The sequence below is a fragment of the Xenopus tropicalis genome, chromosome 8, assembly GCF_000004195.4.
Source record: "Xenopus tropicalis strain Nigerian chromosome 8, UCB_Xtro_10.0, whole genome shotgun sequence".
NCBI lineage: Eukaryota > Metazoa > Chordata > Amphibia > Anura > Pipidae > Xenopus > Xenopus tropicalis.
This window is the reverse complement of record NC_030684.2, coordinates 72,261,102-72,281,563: the sequence shown is the minus strand read 5'-3', so window position 1 is coordinate 72,281,563 and position 20,462 is coordinate 72,261,102. Positions and strand designations below refer to the sequence as shown.

The 20,462-nt window shown below is 38.3% G+C and overlaps 1 protein-coding gene across 2 annotated transcripts in view; it reads left to right on the top strand.

The window, feature by feature from the left end:
- The window catches only part of MGC147402 (uncharacterized protein), a 24,620-nt gene extending 4,158 nt beyond the window's left edge, over nucleotides 1-20,462 (top strand). The window contains 8 exon segments of one of the 2 annotated variants that reach the window (NM_001079207.1): nucleotides 620-670; nucleotides 11,547-11,672; nucleotides 16,643-16,738; nucleotides 16,941-17,129; nucleotides 18,267-18,362; nucleotides 18,956-19,090; nucleotides 19,470-19,613; nucleotides 20,140-20,458. In NM_001079207.1, coding sequence (NP_001072675.1) covers nucleotides 11,553-11,672; nucleotides 16,643-16,738; nucleotides 16,941-17,129; nucleotides 18,267-18,362; nucleotides 18,956-19,090; nucleotides 19,470-19,613; nucleotides 20,140-20,196 — 837 coding nt within the window. In that variant the 5' untranslated portion in view covers nucleotides 620-670; nucleotides 11,547-11,552 and the 3' untranslated portion in view covers nucleotides 20,197-20,458. 2 annotated transcript variants of the gene reach the window in all.

Genomic DNA, 20,462 nt, shown 5'->3' with positions numbered 1-20,462 from the left:
AGCGAGTGGATCTCAACGTGTATGGGGGCCTTAAGGCCAATGGACCCAGCCAAAATGTTAGTCTCCCAAATAAATGCACATTTGAAATCTTAAAAGCCATGTGAGTGCGAATCTCCTTTACAATGTTGGAATATATATATATTCAGCAGTCATCAGAACAGTTTAGTAACTTATCTATATTATTTTTATAACTTTATATTTGTTGCTTCTGAATTATTAGCATGTTATCATAGTGTACTGCACCACAGTCAGAGATGTGTTAAATGTATTGGGTCTGCTTGTTAAAAACATATTTTTTTGTCGGGCACCAGTTATTTATATTAATCCAGTGCCCCTTCCTACAGAGATCTGATATGTAGGGAAATGTTCAGTTTACACTGAGAAACTGCTGTGTGGTTGAGCTGTCACAAAGGCAATCAGTGGGCTGGGCCTTATTCAGTTGTCACAAGCGCAGGGGCCATCTAAAGCCACACCCCCAGCCTCTGTTTTACTCCCCCCCCCTTAATGGGAGGAGAGGAAATGATGATTTTGTAGGGCAGAGGAAGAGATTGTCTGAGGTCTGTATGAGCGAGAACAGAGCCTACGAGCAGCTGGGCACCTGTGTCTTGTGGGCTTTGAGGGGATTTAGACATTGATAATTCTGAATCGTGTGGGTAGCTGTTCTTAATAGGTAAAGTATCTGTATGTTTCTATTATTTATACCTTATTTTACACATGTTCAGCCTTGTTGTTAATAATTGTTCAACTAATTGCATTATTTCCATGATATGGCACAGTGGTTAGTATGCCCATTTTTAACATGATACATGGTACATATAAGATGTCTATGATGCATGTCATAATAGATTTAAAATGGTTCATAAAAAAATTGTATGTGTCAGTATATGAAGTGTTTTGCTTGTCTAATAACTATGACTACATCAATATCTCTCTTTGTATATATACATTCATAATAATGCTGAATGTAAAGAATTCAACAAACCTATAGTTACAGATACATTAATCTTGCAGATTTGGAGATATATTTATCAAAGGGTAGACATTTTTCACATATATTTTTAAAAATATATATACCTGAGTATAGTTAAACATTTTTTTTTATTATGCAATACAAATTAGAAAATACATATCTAAATGGGTTGTCCACGTTCCAAACACTTTTTTTTAGTTCAGCTGGTATTAGACAGAACACAAGAAATAAATATTTTTTTCAGTTGCTTTTTATTCTTTTTTCTACCTTCTCATGTCTTCCTGGAGCAGCTCTGTAAGAGGTTGGGTCACTGACACTGTAACTAAGCATAATCCCCGGAATTCATTAAAGGGGTTGTTCACCAGTGTCATTCTGTGGCTACTACAGCAAATAAAGTGCTGTCTTGTATAAAAAAGGGCATTGACTCAAGGGATGAGGACATATTTTTGCCGCTTTATAGGTCCCTGGTAAGGCCTCACCTTGAGTATGCAGTGCAGTTTTGGGCTCCAGTCCTTAAGAAGGATATTAATGAGCTGGAGAGAGTGCAGAGACGTGCAACTAAACTGGTAAAGGGGATGGAAGATTTAAGCTATGAGGTTAGACTGTCGAGGTTGGGGTTGTTTTCTCTGGAAAAGAGGCGCTTGCGAGGGGACATGATTACTCTGTACAAGTACATTAGAGGGGATTATAGGCAGTTGGGGGATGTTCTTTTTTCCCATAAAAACAATCAGCGCACCAGAGGTCACCCCTATAGATTAGAGGAACAGAGCTTCCATTTGAAGCAGCGTAGGTGGTTTTTCACGGTGAGGGCAGTGAGGCTGTGGAATGCCCTTCCTAGTGATGTGGTAATGGCAGACTCTGTTAATGCCTTTAAGAGGGGCCTGGATGAGTTTTTGAACAAGCAGAATATCCAAGGCTATTGTGATACTAATATCTACAGTTAGTATTACTGGTTGTATATATATAGTTTATGTATGTGAGTGTATAGATTGGTTAGTATAGGTTGTGTGCTGGGTTTACTCGGATGGGTTGAACTTGATGGACAATGGTCTTTTTTCAACCCTATGTAACTATGTAACTATGTAACTATGTAACTTTTTGTATGATGTAGAGACTAATATTTGGAGACAATTTACAATTGGTTTTCATTTTTTATTATTTGTATTATTTTAATTATTTCACTTTTTGTTTAGCAGCTCTCCAGTTTTAGCAGCTATCTGGTTGCTAGGGTTTAAATTACCTTAGCAACCAGGGAGTGGTTTAAATGAGGGACTGGTTTATAAACAGGAGAGGAACTAGACAGAAAAATAACTTATGAAAAGTAACAATAACAATAAAGCTGGAGCCTCACAGAGCAATAGTTTCTTGACTGCCAAGGTCAGTGACCCCTGTTTGAAAGATGCAAAGAGTTAGAATAAAAAGGCAAATAATTTAAAAGCTATAAAAAATAATACTGAAAACCAATTAAAAAGTTGCTTATAAATGGCCATTGTATGACATACTAAAGGTTAACTTAAAGGTGAACCACCCCTTTAAAGGCAGCTGTTAGAACTGATTCAATAGTTGCAAACTGGTACTGCTGAGAAATGTACCAAGTAATGTAGAAAATTGTAACAGTTCAAAGGCTGTACCTAGAATACTGAGCCGCCAGACTGAAACACCACAGAGTAAACAAAACAGTTTTAGCTTCAGTTTTAGAAAAATGGTCAAAAATAAAAAATAGTTAATGTTATTTCTGGTGTACAATCAGAACAAACTGAACTGGAAAAAGTGTGAATAGAAGGTGAGCAACGCCTTTAAAGTTTACATGATATTTACATTCATGCTACATAAAATTTCCTATATACACTGGCTCTGTAAATAAACTAGACAGTTTAGAACCTATTTTCTATTTGAACCAGTCCCTGAATGCTGGAATGATAAATGCAGTGGTTCTATAGCATTTTCTTACAATATCACCCATATTTAAAGCTGCTGCCCTGGGCACAGGCCTATGAGAGGCTATATATATATATATATATATATATATATATATATATAATCCAAGCAGAAATCGGCACTCACCGCTCCAAAGGCACTCGCCGGGTGCTGACCAAATAGATAGACAGCAGGTTTATAGAAAGCACTCACGGCATCAAAATGTAGAATAAAAAGTTTTTTCGTTTATTCAATCATCGCATCTACGCGTTTCGATCCTCACAGGATCGTCATCAGGATGGGGAAGGGAAGTGAGGTGCAACCATAAATACAAATATCAACCAATCAGTGCTCCCAAACAATTTGCATAATTAATCCCAGTGTAAACAGGGGTCATTTTAGTTTTAAATACATTGTGTATGTATATAACCCCATAGGTAAAAAACACAATTAATAAAAGTCAAACCCATTAAAAGTGTGAACTATATCACTAATGTGAATTAATAATAGTATAATCAGCCTCAGCAATGCCTCTATATATAAGGAAGCTGACTAAACATAAGTGTAGTTAAAGAGTGAAGCCTAAAGAGTATCACACCCAAAAGATGACATGTAGTATAAAAAACATATTATTCAATAAAGATAAATTGATAGCAGCATATGCCCACTCTGGGGTCAAGTAGAAAAAGTGAATAAGTGCAAATGAATATAGGAAAGGTTAAAAACATTAAAAACATTAGCCTTGTCTAAACATGTCCAACATCACAATAATATTAGGGGTCTCAAATGAGAAGAATAAATATCTCAAGCTATGTAACAATAGTTAAGAATTAAATATACATGTTAAATTGCACTACGTCAATAATCATCCAGAAAAATTCATAAAAAACACGAAAGTGAGAACATTTCATTAAGGCCACGCGGAGCAATAGTGTCCAGTCTTCGAATCCACTGAGCCTCCCTTTGTAGGAGTAATTTGGAACGATCCCCACCACGTACAGGAAGAGGGATATAATCAATTAGAATGGCCCTCAACATAGGCAATGAATGCTTTTGTTGTGCAAAATGTCTCGCTAAAGGAATATCAGATTCACCAGAGGTTAAAGCAGCACGAATCACGGATCTATGGTTGTTCATTCGTATCCGGAAAGATGTAACGCATTTGCCTATATAGTATAAGCCACACGGGCACATGATGCAATAGATAACATGGTCCGAGATACAAGTCAACCTGTGTCGGATATGATACTTTTTCCCAGTGTGGGGGTGAGCAAATGTGTTGCCCGTAATTAAACCTCCAGAGAATCGGCACTCACCACTCCATAGGTACCGGCCAGGTGCTGACCAGAGATACGCAACCAATATGTAGAAAGCACTCACGGCGTTTATTAGATCATTGCATCTACGAAACAAAGTTGTACCCACCCCCGTATGTGTGTGAAAAATCCTGACATCCAGAAAATAAATTGTATCCTTAGCATAATTCAGGGAGAATTTTACCAGAGTGGAAAGGGCATTAAGACCGGCAACGAACAATTCGGCTCCAATGAGGGGGCCACATTAGAGCCCATTGCTGTGCTAGGCTTTTGCAAATAGAAAGTTTGTTCGAACCTAAAATAGTTAGAAGTTAAGACTAATTGTAGCAAATAGCACAAAAATTCATCTGGTGGAGCCCCTTTATGTCCTTCTTTAAGTATTTTTTTCAAGTTGCAATCCCCTCATTTAGAGGTATAATAGTATATAAATTGCACACATCCAAAGTGAGAAATAGTGTGTCCTCTGGAAGGGGGCCAAATTGCCTCAAAGTGTTCAGTAAAGATGACATATCAGCCACATATGATCTCATACGAGCACACTGTGGCTGCAAAAATCTATCCAAAAAAATGGCTACATTAGAAAAAAGTGAACCTCTGGCTGATATGATAAGGCGACTGGGAGGGGCAGATACATTTCTATGCACCTTTGGGAAAGTGTAGATGATTGGACACTTGGGGAATTGGTTTGAAAGAAATTCACGGCATTCCTGACTAATCCATCTGGCTGTCAGAGCAAGTTCTAGTTCCATATCTAATTTCCACTTAAATTTAGTAGTAGGGTCCCCAGGCAGTCTATCATATACATTGGTATCAGAAAGCTGTTGCAACAACTCATGTCTGTAATAAAGTAAATCCAAAAGTACTACCACTCTGCCTTTATCAGCAGGGTGCACTATAAGTTGTTTATCATTCCGTAAAGAGTTGATCGCATCCCTTTCTGAAGTCAACATTTTGGAGAAAAATTTTTTAGATTTTCTCAACAACGCATGTACTCTTTGTACAATCTTGGAAAAAGTTTTAATAGAAGTTGCAGTATTGGGAGGGTAAAATGTACTAACCAGGTGTTCTCTTTGTACATCAGTGCTATCCTTAAAGTGATCTTTCAATTTTAATTTGCATTGAAACCTAAATAGATCAACTTCAAGATCAAAAGGATCTTTCCTTTTTTCCCCCAGTGTTAGTACATGTTGGTTCAAGTTAAATATCACTGTGTGGGTTTTTTGGGGGCCTGCCCCTTTGATTTACCACCCCACCCCCCCGACGGGTGTACTTTCTTTTCCTTTGTTTATTCCTAAAAAACAATAGTGTGGATAACAGGTACTCCTCCCTCCTGTGCAACACATGGTATAGTTGGGTCAGAGTCAGATGAGTGAGGGTGAGTCCCCAGAGCTATCAATGGTGGACAAATTTCTATCTCTCCTAAAATGGCGTCGAGTTTTCCTAGGCACCTCCCCCCGACTGATCAACCAACCATACACTCTCCGGTCCTTGTAATCCTGGTCAACTTTAGTAATTTTAGCTTATTTAAATGATATAAGCTCTTGTCTATATTGTTGTACCCCTGCCTCCAACTTTTGTATCCAATTAACAGACTGGTCTGTAGTTAAAATCATCAAAGACTTATTCTCCAATTCAGCAATATTGGGCTGTATTTTGGCTAGTTCTCTACCTGCTTCCTCGATAACAAGTAACATAAGATCAAGGGAACATTTGTTTAGGATGCCGCACCAATGGCTACAAAAATCTGAATTAGACCTCCCTATTGTGGCACATTTTGCATCCTAAATCCCCTTGGAATCTTACGTGACCTCTCTTGCTTTTTATGAGCTAGTTATGAGAAATGCTGAATTTTTGTGTGAGCAATTAATCATGACCTGCTTTTTTATTGCTTTTTATTAACTAGATTTGATTGTGATATTATTTGCTCCCGATGAATTGATTTCTTCGTTTTGATGTTTTTAATTTTTTATATGCTTATATATTTATGTATGCGTGAATCACTATTATTAAATTGACCCACATATGTGGGTTGGCACTGAATTGAGTGATACTCTCACATTTTCATATTATACACATATACGTATTTTAACTTTCCCACATCGTGGGTTGGTCTTAGTATTTTTATTTTATTGCTAGCTAACCCCCACCGTCTGTTAGCTCTAAATCCTATATGTGATAGTAGTGATACGTATTTAAAAGAATTATACAGTATATTCTGAGTAATCTTTGCACTTTACAATAGTTGGTTTTACTTGTAAAATGTGGGTTAGCGCCCCCTAGCTGGTGATAATTAGGGTTTTTTAGTAAGTTCTTTCTATCACTGAAGTTGATATGATTATAGTATTGGCCACAAACACCTTGATAGAGTATGTTAATTGATGGTGTGCACTGATTGGTCTATTTTTGTATTTATGTATGCACTTTACTTCCTTTCACTATCCTGATGATGATCCTGAGGGGATCGAAACGCGTAGATGCAATGATCTAATAAACGGACTACATTTTTCGCTGTGAGTGCTCTCTACATATTGGTTTTATATATATATATATATATATATATATATATATATATATATATATATATATAAAAAATAATCGTCCGTAGCCGGCACACCCTTCAATACTTTGTCAAAAATTTATTGAAAACGTTTCTGTCCTCATTAGGACCTTTCTCAAGGATCTCACTGGATTGAAATATATATATATATATATGGTCCTGGATAGTATTTGAACTAAGAATGATCTAGATTAGCTAACTTGAATATTAATATAGAAAATACAGCAATGATCTTTAGGTAACACTTAGTAACACTTGGCCAAGTCCAGCATGTGTATTAGAACAATAGTCACCCAGCCCAGCACTCCTATAAGTCACCAGTTATATAGATGACCATACCCAGGATTCATTTGGCCATCTTCAGGAATGTAGATGCCTAAACTGCCCAAACAAATCTAGTCATGTTTTGCCACCTTTATTCTTAAAATGTTTAAGCTCATGCATCAACACTGGTTACATTTGCGCCTGCGCAGTAACCAGTGTTACAACACAAAAGATAATGTTTGCAATAAAAAATTAGCCTGAACATTGACAGTAACGTAGCAACCAATAAGTGATTAGCTTTTTTCAGCCAGCTGCAGAATGACTAGTAGTATTAATATCTTTTATTTTTACAGTATATATTTTACATCTTTTTATAGAGATTTTACTTCATTTACATAAGTCCCTTACCAAATGTGAAAGCCTACAGCAATAAAAACAAATATTCGATTAGTTCCCTATGTAAAGGAGGCCATACACAGCAAGGTCCACTTGTGTGGCGAGGTCACCAAACAAGTGGATCTTCTTCCCATATGCCCACCTAAGAATGAATTAAAATGATAGGTATATGGGCCATTGGAGCCAGGGTCCGTCAGGAAAATCAAAACTGCCCGATCGAGGTCTGGCCAATTTTAGGCCAGATATCAGTTGGGTAGCACATGGGGGTGCCCATACACAGGCAGATAAGCTGCAGAATTGGTCTGAAGGACCCAAATCGGCAGCTGAAATCTGCCTGTATATGGCCACCTTTACTTTTCAGATGCAAAATTGCTCAATGTGGATAAATGAGTCCAAGTGACTCCTGGCACTACAGAGAAAGTTCTTATATATAGGAACGCTAGTGATGACACATTCTCTTAGTACTTATAGTACCACAAGGTGCATTTGTGCTATAAGGCAAGAGTCTGCCTCAGAAGGCAAATTGCTGCCCACAAAGAAGTTACAAGTAGACTCATGAAGCACTATTAACATAAAAGGAAAACTAAAGCCTGATAAAAAAAAGGCTATAATTGTGTATTATATGCACATGACTCACTATACTTTCCCAGAGGCTGAACAGTCCTATAGCTGGTTTAGCATCTACATCATGCTGCAGTACCTATTTCTGTGTGCTAAATTAAAGGGATGATTAAGTCAATATAATTTATATGTGCAAGTGGTCCAGGCTTGAGGGAAAGCTACTTGCTGGGGAATGGGGCCAGTCTGTCACCTATCCCCGTTCTGTAAGGGTGCATGATTTTGGAAAAAGCTTTGTACTGCACATGCATTCACTCAAGCCCAGGGGGGTGCATGGAAGACTGGAAAAACATATAAGACCAAAGCTTAACACACAGCATCCTGAACTGGTGCTTATTTGAGGAAGAGTTACTGTGGTGTGCCTAAAAATTGGCCCTCGCCACTTCTGATTTTAGTTTTCCTTCTCCTTTAGGATAATTAAATAAACACTTTGATTCGTGCGAAAGGCTGCTGACTGATAATTAATATAAGTGGATTAGTGCTCTCAGGTTACACTTACCTGACTGACTACATATACCAAAGAACAAGAAAAGTAAAAATATTGCAAGAGGAAAAGTGCTCACCTAAAGAATACTAACATTATTTATAGCTAAAATAGACTAATTATACGATACTGAATTACAACAAATACAAAAATGCCTTAAATATTAAATGCATTACAGACAATATAGATATTTAACATCCTAGGAGTAAAAGATTGTAACTTTGTTATGGATGTATCCACTTAAAATACTGCATATGTTCTTTATGCAAATAATAGCATAGTTTATATTGATGTTTAATGAACAAAGGAATTCAAGACTAGCAGATCACAAACATTTTATCCATTCCATAATGATGGGAGTATGCCTATAAAAATGCATCCACATAAAAGTGCCTTGTATAGTAAAATGTTTGCATACAATAGCACAATAAATATCTTACATGCTACTGAGAGGTTGTACCCCCTTCAATAAAATCACGCAGCTGGGTAAAAATTAGGACCATGCTCACTAGACTCCATGACACCTGTTGCAGCTTGTAAAACTACAGCATCCAGAATTCAACCAGCTCCCCATTATCATGCCCACTTTTATTCCCTTACTTCCAGCTCCTTCCTTCTGTTAGATAACCCCCATGATGGCCAGTGATAGATGGACCTTGGCACAAAAATGCTCATTACAGTGCTGTTGGTCTTTATTATTGATGCACTGTAAATATAATCCCAAATGGATGACAAAATATTGCCCCAGTGAAACCATTTTTTATCCCACTTGGTGCTTCTTTGAGAAAAAAATTCACTGACCCAGAATAAAAGCTAACAGAACACTGTAATTTACTTACCTTTCCCAGATGTCTCTAGTGCTGACTTACCCTTGCACACACTAATTAGAGTAAAACTGCTAAAGCCCAAGCAAGGGATACTTGTAAACAGAGTAAGATGTCAGTGCAGAGGTCTGTTTCCCCAGGCCCATGCTTTTTTTTAAAAAAGAACCCCAGCCCAGGGAAAACATTTCCATTCACTGGAGTGGGAGTGCACACTGCAAAGTGAACTAGCCTTTCCTTGTGCTTTAAAAGGGTTTTTCACCTTAAAATCAACTTTGAGTATGATAGTAGAGAGTGATATTCTAAAACAAATTGGAATTTGTTTTCATTTTTTATTTATGTTTTTTAATCATTTAGCTTTTTATTCAGCAGCTCTCTACTTTGGAAATTGGTACAAATTTCCCTAACAACCAAGCAGTGGTGTGAATAAGAGACTAAGGGGCACATTTACTATGGGTCGAATCCGAGTCCGAATTGGAAAAATCCGATTTGAAAATGAACATTTTGCGGCTTTTTCGTATTTTTTGCGATTTTTTCGGCACCTTTACAACTTTTCGGAAATTATCGCGACTTTTTCGTTACCAATACGATTTCGTAGCCATTCCGAAAGTTGCGATTTTTTCGTAGCGTTAAAACTTGCGCGAAAAGTTGCGCTTTTTTCGTAGCGTTAAAACTTAAAAGGCGCGACGTTTCGCGCAAGTTTTAACACTACGAAAAAATCGCAACTTTTTGCGCAAGTTTTAAAGCTATGGAAAAATCGCAACTTTCGGAATGGCTACGAAAAACTCGCGTTTTTTCGCAAAAATCGTATTGGTAACGAAAAAGTTGCGTCAATTTTCCGAAAAAATCGCAAAATACCGATCATTACGAAAAAAACGCAATCGGACGCATTCGGCCCGTTCGTGGGTTAGTAAATGTGCCCCTAGAAAATGAATAGGAGGGACCTGAATAGAAAGATAAGTACTAAAATGTAACAATAACAACAAAATTGCATCTTTACAGAGCAACAGAAAAAGGCAAGTAATTAAAAACTATAAAAAATGAACACTAATTGAAAATTTGCTAAGAATTGCTAATTTTATAACATTTTAAAAGTTTGATTAAAGGAGAAGAAAAGTCTCAGTCTCTAGGGGGTGCCAACATTTCAGGCACCCCCAGTGATTGCAGTCACTTACCTGCTACCCCTGCTCCTGTCACCATAAAAACCACTCTGGCCTGGAGTACCTACGATCAAGCAATTCTCTTTCTTCTTCAGCTTGCTTATGCGCAGTAGAGTGAAACATGAAATTCGACTTTTTCACTCTACTGCGCATGTGGCGGCCCCAGGATTCTGAAACAAGGAAAGGAAGAGGATCGCTCAGTTGCATAAACCCCAGGCTGATGCAGTTTTTGGCTAACAGGAGCACCGGCTTGATTACAATTACTGGGGGGGGGCCTAACATTTGGCACCCCCCAGTGATTGTAACTTAAAGTAAATTGCCAGTGGAAAGGCATATGTGTACTGCAGGAGGAAACTTTGTGGCTTTGGGAAAATGAAGCATATGCCTTTCCACCCGTGATTCACTTATTATATTGCTTGTGGAAAGGCATTTCAGGGAGATTAATCACCTGTGGTAGAAGAGATTTAACCGCAGGCAACTAATCAGCCTGCCCTTAAGGGCAGTGGCCCACAGGTAGATTAGTAGCCCGTGAAAAATCTTAGCTGCCGCGGGTGACCAATCGCCCCAAAATGCCATCCCACTGGCAAGAATGTAAATCACAGGTGGGAGTACATACACATTGCTTCGGTTTTCCAAAGTCGCCTGAAGTTTCCTTGAGAGGCAATAGCCCCATATAGAGCAAGAAGTAAAAACTATAAGTTTTTTCTAAATAAAAGAATAGGCAAATAACATAATCAGCACAATTCCTATCGATTTTACCAATGTTGAAAAGGTGGGAGTATGCTATTCCTCTAAGTTGAACACCTATAAAGTATGTATTGCACTTCCTTCGTTTAGGGATACCTGAACAGGCAAACCAAAGTGTTTGTGTTTATATGGGCCAGAAGAGATTCTGGGGAGTTTGGTCAAGTATTGTTAACTGGTTAAAAATCTCAAAGCTACAGCCTGCAGTATAGGGGCTTACAAAGCTGGACAATTGTCATCACTGCTTTTGCAGGCCTGTCTATCATAATTTCTGGTTATATATCTATGTTTTTTTGCAGCTAATGATGAGTACTCAAAAATCAGAAAGCAGCAGAAAGAGGAAGAGTACAAGACCACAAAAATCAGATGAAGTCAAAAGAAGGCTTCCCTTAAATGAAATTGAGTTTAAGGAATCCTTTCATAAGGTATTGTAATAATGTGCCACAATGTGTACTTTTGTAACCAAAGCAATATATTTGTAAATAGGGTGAGATAAAACTGTTCAAACTATCTTATGCTACACAGATAAAATACTAACACATACAGTGATGGAGTCAGTGGCACACTTGAGCACGTTTACACAAGTTTTGAGGTGAGCACAGACAGTAGGGATTCGGTTCTGATCTGGATTAGACCAAGATTTGTACTTTTTCAACAGAATTCAGATTCGCCCGAATCAACGCTCCTGGCTGAACTGAATCCAAATCCTTAAAATCACATGACTTGAATCACATGACTTTTTATCACATAAACACGGATGTCTAAAAAATTTCCATTCTGCATGCGGTTCTCTTTACTCTTCTCTTATCCATATTAAAATTTGGTTTGGTTCTCAGCTAAATCTTTCACAAAAGGATTCGGGGTTCAGCCAAATACAAAAATAGTGAATTCAGTGCATCACTAACAGACAATAAACTGCAGTGCAGGCAAATCAGGCATTCAGTTTAGTGATATATCATCATTAACTTCTATGTGAACACATGTGAAATATAAAACAATGAGGGGATTAACTTCTTGAAACTGGGTGAAACAGAAAACAATGAAGGGATTAACTTCTCCTTGAAACTGTCTGAAACAGAAAAAAATGAGGAGAATAACTTCTCCTTGAAACTGGCTGAAACAGAAAACTCCTTGAAAATGTGTTACTGACTATTCAATTTCTCCACTATTCTAAACCTCCATAGGACTCTATGGTGCTCGACAGACCAAACCTGCCAAATTTTTTTTTTTTTACAAAAAAACTTAACTAAAAATTAATAAGTCATGAATTCTGGGAGTTCTTTTTGGAAATTTTTAAATTTTCAGAGAAAATTTCCAAAAAACTCTCATTTTTAGAAAAACAATATCAGAAAAATTACTCGCAAAAACCCATTTGTAAATCTTGAAAATATCTAGAAGTAAAAAAAAAAATTGAATTTTTCTCAAACTTGCTTAGTAAATGTGCCCCACAGACTTATTTTTGGTGGTGGTAGGCTTTTGGCCCCTACCACACACATCCCATAATTCAACAAGTGTACATACAAAAAAAGGGTTTGATTATATGCATATTGGGGTTTAGGCTGTTTAGAAGACCCCTGCATTCATATTTATGTTGTTTTATCTTTGTAACTAAATACATTTGATAGAAAATATGTTTTAAAGTTGCATCTACTTTTTTCAGTTCAGCTGATTTCAGATAGTACATTAGAAATAATTTTTCTATTTTTTAACATTTTTCAATTCAAAGTTTTAATTTCAAAGTATTTCAGTCTGGCTGCTCGGTAATCCAGGTGCAGCCTCTGAACTGTGACAATTTGCTATATTAGTTGGTACATTTCTTAGGAACCTCAGCAACTATTGTATTAATAGCTATATCAATAACTGACTTAATAAATATTATACTGATAGTAAGACTGTTTCAGCAGCCTACCCAAATAATATCTGGATGAAAAGTGGCCAGGTGTTGATTGGGCAGGTTTGATTTTCCTATCGGATCAGGGACTGCATCAGCTCATTGTTGTGTTCCTCACTAGTGATGGGCGAATCTGTCCTGTTTTGCTTTGCCATAAAATTTGCAAAACGGCAAAAAATCTGTGAAACGCATTTGTCGCCTGCACCCATTTTGACATGACAGCAACTTTTTTTGATGTGCAATAAATTTTCATGGAAGTTTCGCAAAACTATTCGCCAATGGCGAAATGCAGAAATTCGCTGCAAATCCCTTGCGAAACATTCACTCATCACTAGCCCTCACTCTGATCGGGGCTATACCGTTGTTATAATTAGATCTGTTAGAAGGAAAAAGAAAGGTAAAAAGTAAGTAAGCTTTATCAGAAAGGTCTGAACCTTTCCAAATTTTTCACGCAAGGCGTGCGAAAAAGACGCGCAAGCGCAGAAAAAACGGCGAAAATACGCTCAGAGCATAGTGTCTTAATAAATCTCCCCCATAGTCTTACTAACTGAGCTTGTTTACTTGGTCTGGGTGTCTGTGTAGGAATGAGGCATTATGGGAACTTTCTTTACACAGCTTAGCATTTTTTCTTCTGAACAGGTGAAATATGGGGAGACTTAAGGGCACTATTGAGACAACTGAAGGTATGCCTGCAGCTTGAGATTAACTCTACTAGCCTTTCCTTCCCCTTTAAGACTAAAAATGCTATAAGCTTTCCTACCATCATACCTCCCAACCGTCCCGCTTTTAGCGGGACAGTCCCGATATTTATAGCACTGCCCGCTGTCCTGGATTCATTGTTAGATGTCCTGCTTCTCAGCATTGCCATTTAATTGATGGCTGGGAATATAGACCGCCCCCTTAACTCTTGAATCTCCCCTGCTATCTCAAGCTCACAGGTTTACCTTGATGTTTAATTGTCCTGGGTGGAGCATTTGTGACAGGCAAGGGTCAACTATCTGCATTGGCTCGCATTCCTCTCCTTGATCCTGCTCACCGGGTCAGGGGCTGGGAGAGTGCTCTATCTTTTATCAGGCAGAAGAGGCTGCTGCCTTTATTTGTGTGATGGACAGTTTCACCTTTCCACCCCTAACATATATCTCTCAATTCTGGGAATCTCTGGCAGAGCACAGAATGCAGGAGAAGACAGAGGTATCGCTGATCCGTTCATAAAATATAGCAGACATTTAAAAGGGGCCCTTATAAGTTTGGGAACCTTAAGCTGGCCTTGTTAATATGGCTAGAAATTCTAGTGGTACATTAATATTGTTTTGTTTAATAAAGCCAAGTTGCTTCATATTGACGTAACATTTTCAGCTACTGTTTTGATGATTTCCTATAAGCCTTAAGTTCTGCCATTCTCTCTTCGCTTGTTTAGGTTTATTACTGGCATATTTATTAATGTGTGACCGCTTACTTTTAGCCAGATTCAGTTCAATGTCCCAAGAGAGTCAGATACAACTTAATAAGAAAAACATATCTCACTGTTTATCACATGATTATACAAGTAAATACAGGTGAAATTTCAGTGGACTGTAGCAAGCTGTATCTCCCTCACTAATAAATATAGCCCATAGTCTGAGCTACAGACCTTTCAGCGTGTTGCCTCTCATATTACTGTTTACTGTGAACACAATATTCTAATTTCTTGTAAACCTGGTGGCATATTCATCAGAGAGTAAAATTAGAGCTTGCCACAGTCTACCAGAGTGAAATTCTGGTATTCTCTAGTCTCTTAAAGGACAAGGAAAGTCAAAAACAATGAAGCACACTATTCAATAGTACTACTATTGCTATGTAAAAACGCTATATTTCTGGCTTGCCTAATGAAAGATTTACAGAGATACACTTACTACATACTCTTTTAAGTGAACGGCGCCGCCATCTTTACTAGGGATGCCCACTTCCTTTCCTTCACTACTCTCTACTTCACATGCGTCCCCAGCAGCCTAACCCCACCCCGCTCCCCCAGCACCTGCAGGCTGCATCTCACACACCATCTACAATCATCCCCCCCCGCTCTGGCTCACAAAGCAAATCCAACACCACCATTCCCCCCCCCCCACTCCCCCAGGCTGCATCTCACACACTAACTACGAACACCCCCCCCCCCCCCCCGCTCTGCTCCGGTTGGCTCCACGCTGCGCTTGCAAAGGTGGCAGGGCAGCAGGAAAACATCACCAAATGTACCCGCACCCGACCCCCCCACCCCCCCAGCACCTGCTGGCGTCCTCTTCTTATGCCACCAGCTCGCGCTACATGCACTTCTTATAAGGGTGTCACCATGGCAACCAGACGCTCCTGCTTGTGCGCATGTGCTTACTACAGTCCTGGTCGTAGTGTCTGTGCAGGAGCGTTGCATTATGGGAATCTTCTCTACCCAGCTCAGCGTTTTTTCTTCCTGTTTGGCTTCTGATCATCTGAACTATTGAAAAATAGGGAGACTTAAGGGCACTATTGAGACAACTGAAGGTATGCCTGCAGCTTGAGATTAACTCTTTATTAGCCTTTCCTTCTCCTTTAAGTTGATACATACTCCTTGAAAAATCCTATAGAAATCAAAAGAGAATGGTAGAACTCTGCTCTGTTGAACTGTGTTCACTTTGTAAACTGTGTGCAACATACGCACAGTAAACATTAAATTATGTAACTGCGTACAGGCTCACCACACTGCTGGCAAGTAGAAAACAATGTTGACTCAAACATAATTATACTTCTAATATATACAGTTTGGTCATTTTCCTATGGGACCAAACTGTAAATTATACCCTTATAAATGGTGCTTAGTGATGTCATCAGTTATAATGGGAGCTTAGTGGTGTAATTTCTATCATATGACTCATTAAAACTTGTATAGTATAATAAATAATGTACCTGCTGTTGTAAAATATGAAGATATTAGAAATCACCTCGGAGTTCAATGACCTGTATAAAAGCACTTGGCCTTCAGCTTATAATATCCCTATATTTTACTATAGGGGGTACTTCATTCACTATATAAAGGACAAGGAAAGGCTTAATCACAGTGATTATTATAGCTTACCTCAGACACTGAGCTGACACTACTCTTAGCTGTAAATGCACTGGCCTGGGATACTATTCTAATGAGTGCTGTACCACCATCTTGTGTCCTGTCACTGGGATCTTTGCTGCGGCCTTGGGCTGTGTGCATGCACAGGAGAGGAAACTTTGGCTTTTCATGTCTAAGTTATGTTTTTACTGTACTGCACACAGCCTAGGGTTCACCAGAACAGTACCCTAGACCAGTGACATTTACTGGTGCACTAGTGTTGGATGGTGAATTTATGTGAATAAAGGGGGCCAAGGGCATCAGTCTATAGTTACACTGCTGACATGAAAATAAATTAATATTGTTCTAAGAGAACTTTTCTTTTATAATGACCTTAAGTAGAAATGTAAAAAAAAAAAAAAAAAATCCTGATGCCACGTCTAACTTCACTGCAGGAGGAATCACAGTCTGGTGAACACATCACAGCAAAAAGAAAGAGAGGAAGGCCTAAGGGGAACAAAAACAAACACCCATCTTGGTCTGTTTTGCAGGTAACATCATTTATTTAAATCATTTATTTTAATACACTCAACTAATTATGATTAGCTTTTACAGAAGTGGTGGACCAGACTAAAAGGAACTAGAATATATTTGGGGCTGAATTGGGAACTTGTTTAATAGTTCAGTATGATCTTCCTCAGTGAAAACATCTTGGTTTTTCCCTGGACTAATTATTCTATTGAAATTTCTCAGATCTCTTCAGCCAGTGAAGGCAAATGTCAGAGTAACATTCCTACTTCATCAGAATGTCCAAAAGTAATGGATAATGATGGGGACAGGCCCCCAGAAAATGAATATCCTAAAATAGAAGAACCTCAACAAAAAGGAAGAGAGAGGCCCAAAGGGAGCACAACAAAGACACTGTGCAGTTCTCCTGCCAAGGTTTGAGAGACCATTGTGTATTTTGTCTCTGTGCCTTCTGCATCTAAAAAAAGGACAAGGAAAGCTGAACTCACTTGGGTTTACAATATGTTAGACACCCTCATTGTGCACACAATTTGTTGCATGCATTGGCATCAAAATTTGTGCAGGGCATGGAACATGCAGGGAACATTGGTTTGTTACTAAGTATCAGAAACCTTCCTTCTACTCTGTAGTCCTATTTCTGATTTCAGATCTTACCCTTTTGTGAGTGAAGTGTAACCCATGCCCTACCTATATACTTTTTGTGGCTTTCCCTGTAACACAGAAACCCAAGGTTGTTAAAGTTGCTACAAATCAAGCATATGAAACACGTTATTTATTATAAAGTATCAGATAAATATTTTTAAACAATCATTTCTGTTGCTTTAAAACAACTTTTCTATAATCCTAAAGAAAAAGAAAGGTACAGTCACTGAGGGGTGCCAAATGATTGTAATCACTTATCCAATACCCCAGGCCGGTGCCCCTGTCAGCAGAAAACTGCACCGGCTTGGGGTCTTCTTTCTTCACAATCCCAGGGCCAACACATGGGCAGTATAGTGAAAAAAACAGCTTGTTTGTTAAAGTTCAGCTTCTCATTCTACTGCAGATGCACAAGTGACATGAAGACAGAAGAAGGAAGAGGATCACTTGCTCAAAGGTTCCCCAGGCCAGTGCTCCTGTTGCCAGAAAACTCAGGCCCGGATTTGTGGAGAGGCCACAAAGGCCCGGGCCTAGGGCGGCTGATATTTAGAGGCGGCATGCCGCCCCGCCGCAACTAAATTTTTGAATTTTGCTCCCATACGGAGCTATGGGGACTTCTCCCCACTGTTTCGTATGGGAGTTTAAATGTATGGTATGCGCATGCACACTATCGCTCTCTGCTGCGGGGATTGGGGGGATTCGTGCATGTACACTAAGTGAGGGGAGGCGACCTGCGGGGGCAGCCTAGGGGCGCCCGGAACACGAATCCGGTGCTGAGAAAACTGCATCAGCCCAGGCTACCTGTGAGCCAGATAAGTGATTATAATCACTGGGGAGTGCCTAACATCCCCCCCGTGATCATACCTTTCATTCTCCTTTAACAAAACTAAGAATGCAACACTTAACTTGCAGGAGGTATCACAGTCGGGTGAACAGAACAGAGCAAAAGGAAAAAGAGGAAGGCCTAAAGGAAGCAAAAACAAATACCCATCTTGGTTTGCTCTGCAGGTGAGACAAGTACCTGGCTAATTTAACATTAAGTTCCCTTTACATCATTTTTTTTTTTTTTTTTTTTTTTTTAAAGTATGATTTTATTGTTTTTGTGTAACTTAAAAAAGAAGAAAGTATGAGGAGAAAAGGGAAGATAGCAATAGGGCTACACAGTAACTGAATCACATATCAAGTTTACATACAGTGACTTTGCATAAAAATTAGCATTTGCGGTGAATGCCATACTCTGTATTTATATTACTAGGGTTACATTTCCATTGGTTAGACTGAAGAGTCTGATTGTCTGAGGGCCTTAGACCACATCTGGTGTTTCGGGGTTTATGTCCAACCATGGGGACCAGATTTTTTCAAATTTACATCATTATTTTTAACAGTACTTAAACATTGTCACATAGTTAGCTATCTTATCTGTTCCTAAATCTCTGCATATTACCGTTTCTTATGGCAGGGTTGTGCTGTTTGAGATTGGCCCACCTCATGTAATAAAAAGCACTGCCTTATGAAATCAAACACTATATACAAGTTATACTATCCTAACTAGTAATATTAATTTAATTAATTCATTTAACTAGTAATATTAATCCCCCCAGCAACGAACACCGGGAGCTCCAAAAATGGGACGAGGGAGACCCAGAAAACCAGTTGACACAAATGGCACTGTGGTTCCCAAAAGACCACGGGGGAGGCCTAAAGGAAGTTTGAACAAAATCCCTTCTGCAAAAAAGGTATGATGACTTCACTTATAGGCCATTTTACATTCTCTGTTGTGTTTTTATTGCTGAGACAGCCAATGTGTGCATCATAAAGTTTGCAATTAATAAATGAAATTGTTATTATTTTAAACAGACAAAAAAAAAAATTCATTGTTTAGCAGAATTGCAGTATTAAGCCAGGGTTCAGTAGTGCTTCAGAGAATTAATTTGGTGTCATTTGGTTTTTTTTTAGAGATGGAACCCTCATATTTTTGTACCTGCAGGATCCTGTTTTGGTTTTTTTGGCCCTTTTATTTTGACTTTAAAGATTTATATATTTCGAGGAGCTGACTATTCAGCAAGTATATTTTAAATTATATTTTATTTCATTTTTTTTTCAATATTTTTACAGCTTGCTGTCAGCATGGGAAACTCTTGTGCACAGAAGAGAGGGCGTCCAAGGAAGCATGTATTACACCTTCCAACTTTAACCCCGAAAAGACCCAGAGGAAGGCCAAAGATTGTTAGGATATCATCAGGTGGTCCCAATGATGTGGTGAGAAGCATAGAGATCGACCAATGAAAATAATAAATGCCATGTAAACTGAACATACACACACATATATTAAATAAATATATTGCCATCCATTAGTAAAAAAACTTTACATGAGCAAACCTGGGTAACTGCAAAAGCAAAAGAGTTTTTTACATGTGGCAACTATTTGGTTTCCTGAGCACCCAGTCATTGCTGGTTTGTTACTTTGCCATATAACTTTGCCGTCTTTGCTAGTCTCTGAACTGGTGGAGCAATCCAACAATTGACTATTTTAGAATTCTTGGAACAAAGCAAAATCCCTCCTTCCTATCAAAATCTTCAAGATCATGGCATGCATACTTGACCTCCCAGCTTTTGGCATTGTTTTGCCAACTAAGGCTGAGTAATACCACAGCAGCTTAGCTAAACCTTTAAAGTTATGATGGCCAGGGTAGTCTCTTTTTTTTTTTACTTTGATAAAACAGTTAAAGTCAAAAACTGTATTAAGCACACTGTTCAGTAACAATTTTTACTTGATATTTTACAGGTGAAAGGATTAAGTGTGGAAAAGAATGAGAAAACCAGTGGCATTGGTAGACCTTGAATAAATGAAGCCTCTTCATACTCCTTATGGGTTCAGGAATGAAAATAAAATTGACTAGAAGCAGAATGCAATAGTGAAAAGGTTGTCAGGATTTTTTTATAGTGAACAGGTTGTGTAAAATTGTACATCTTTCTCAATGTTACTGTTTTCAATGTGTGCAACTATATATGAGTAACCTCACAGAAACAGTAGTTGATTTCATAATGCTGCTGTTTTCTTTTAACATATTTATAAATTGTGTGGTAATAAAAATTTGTTTTTTTGTA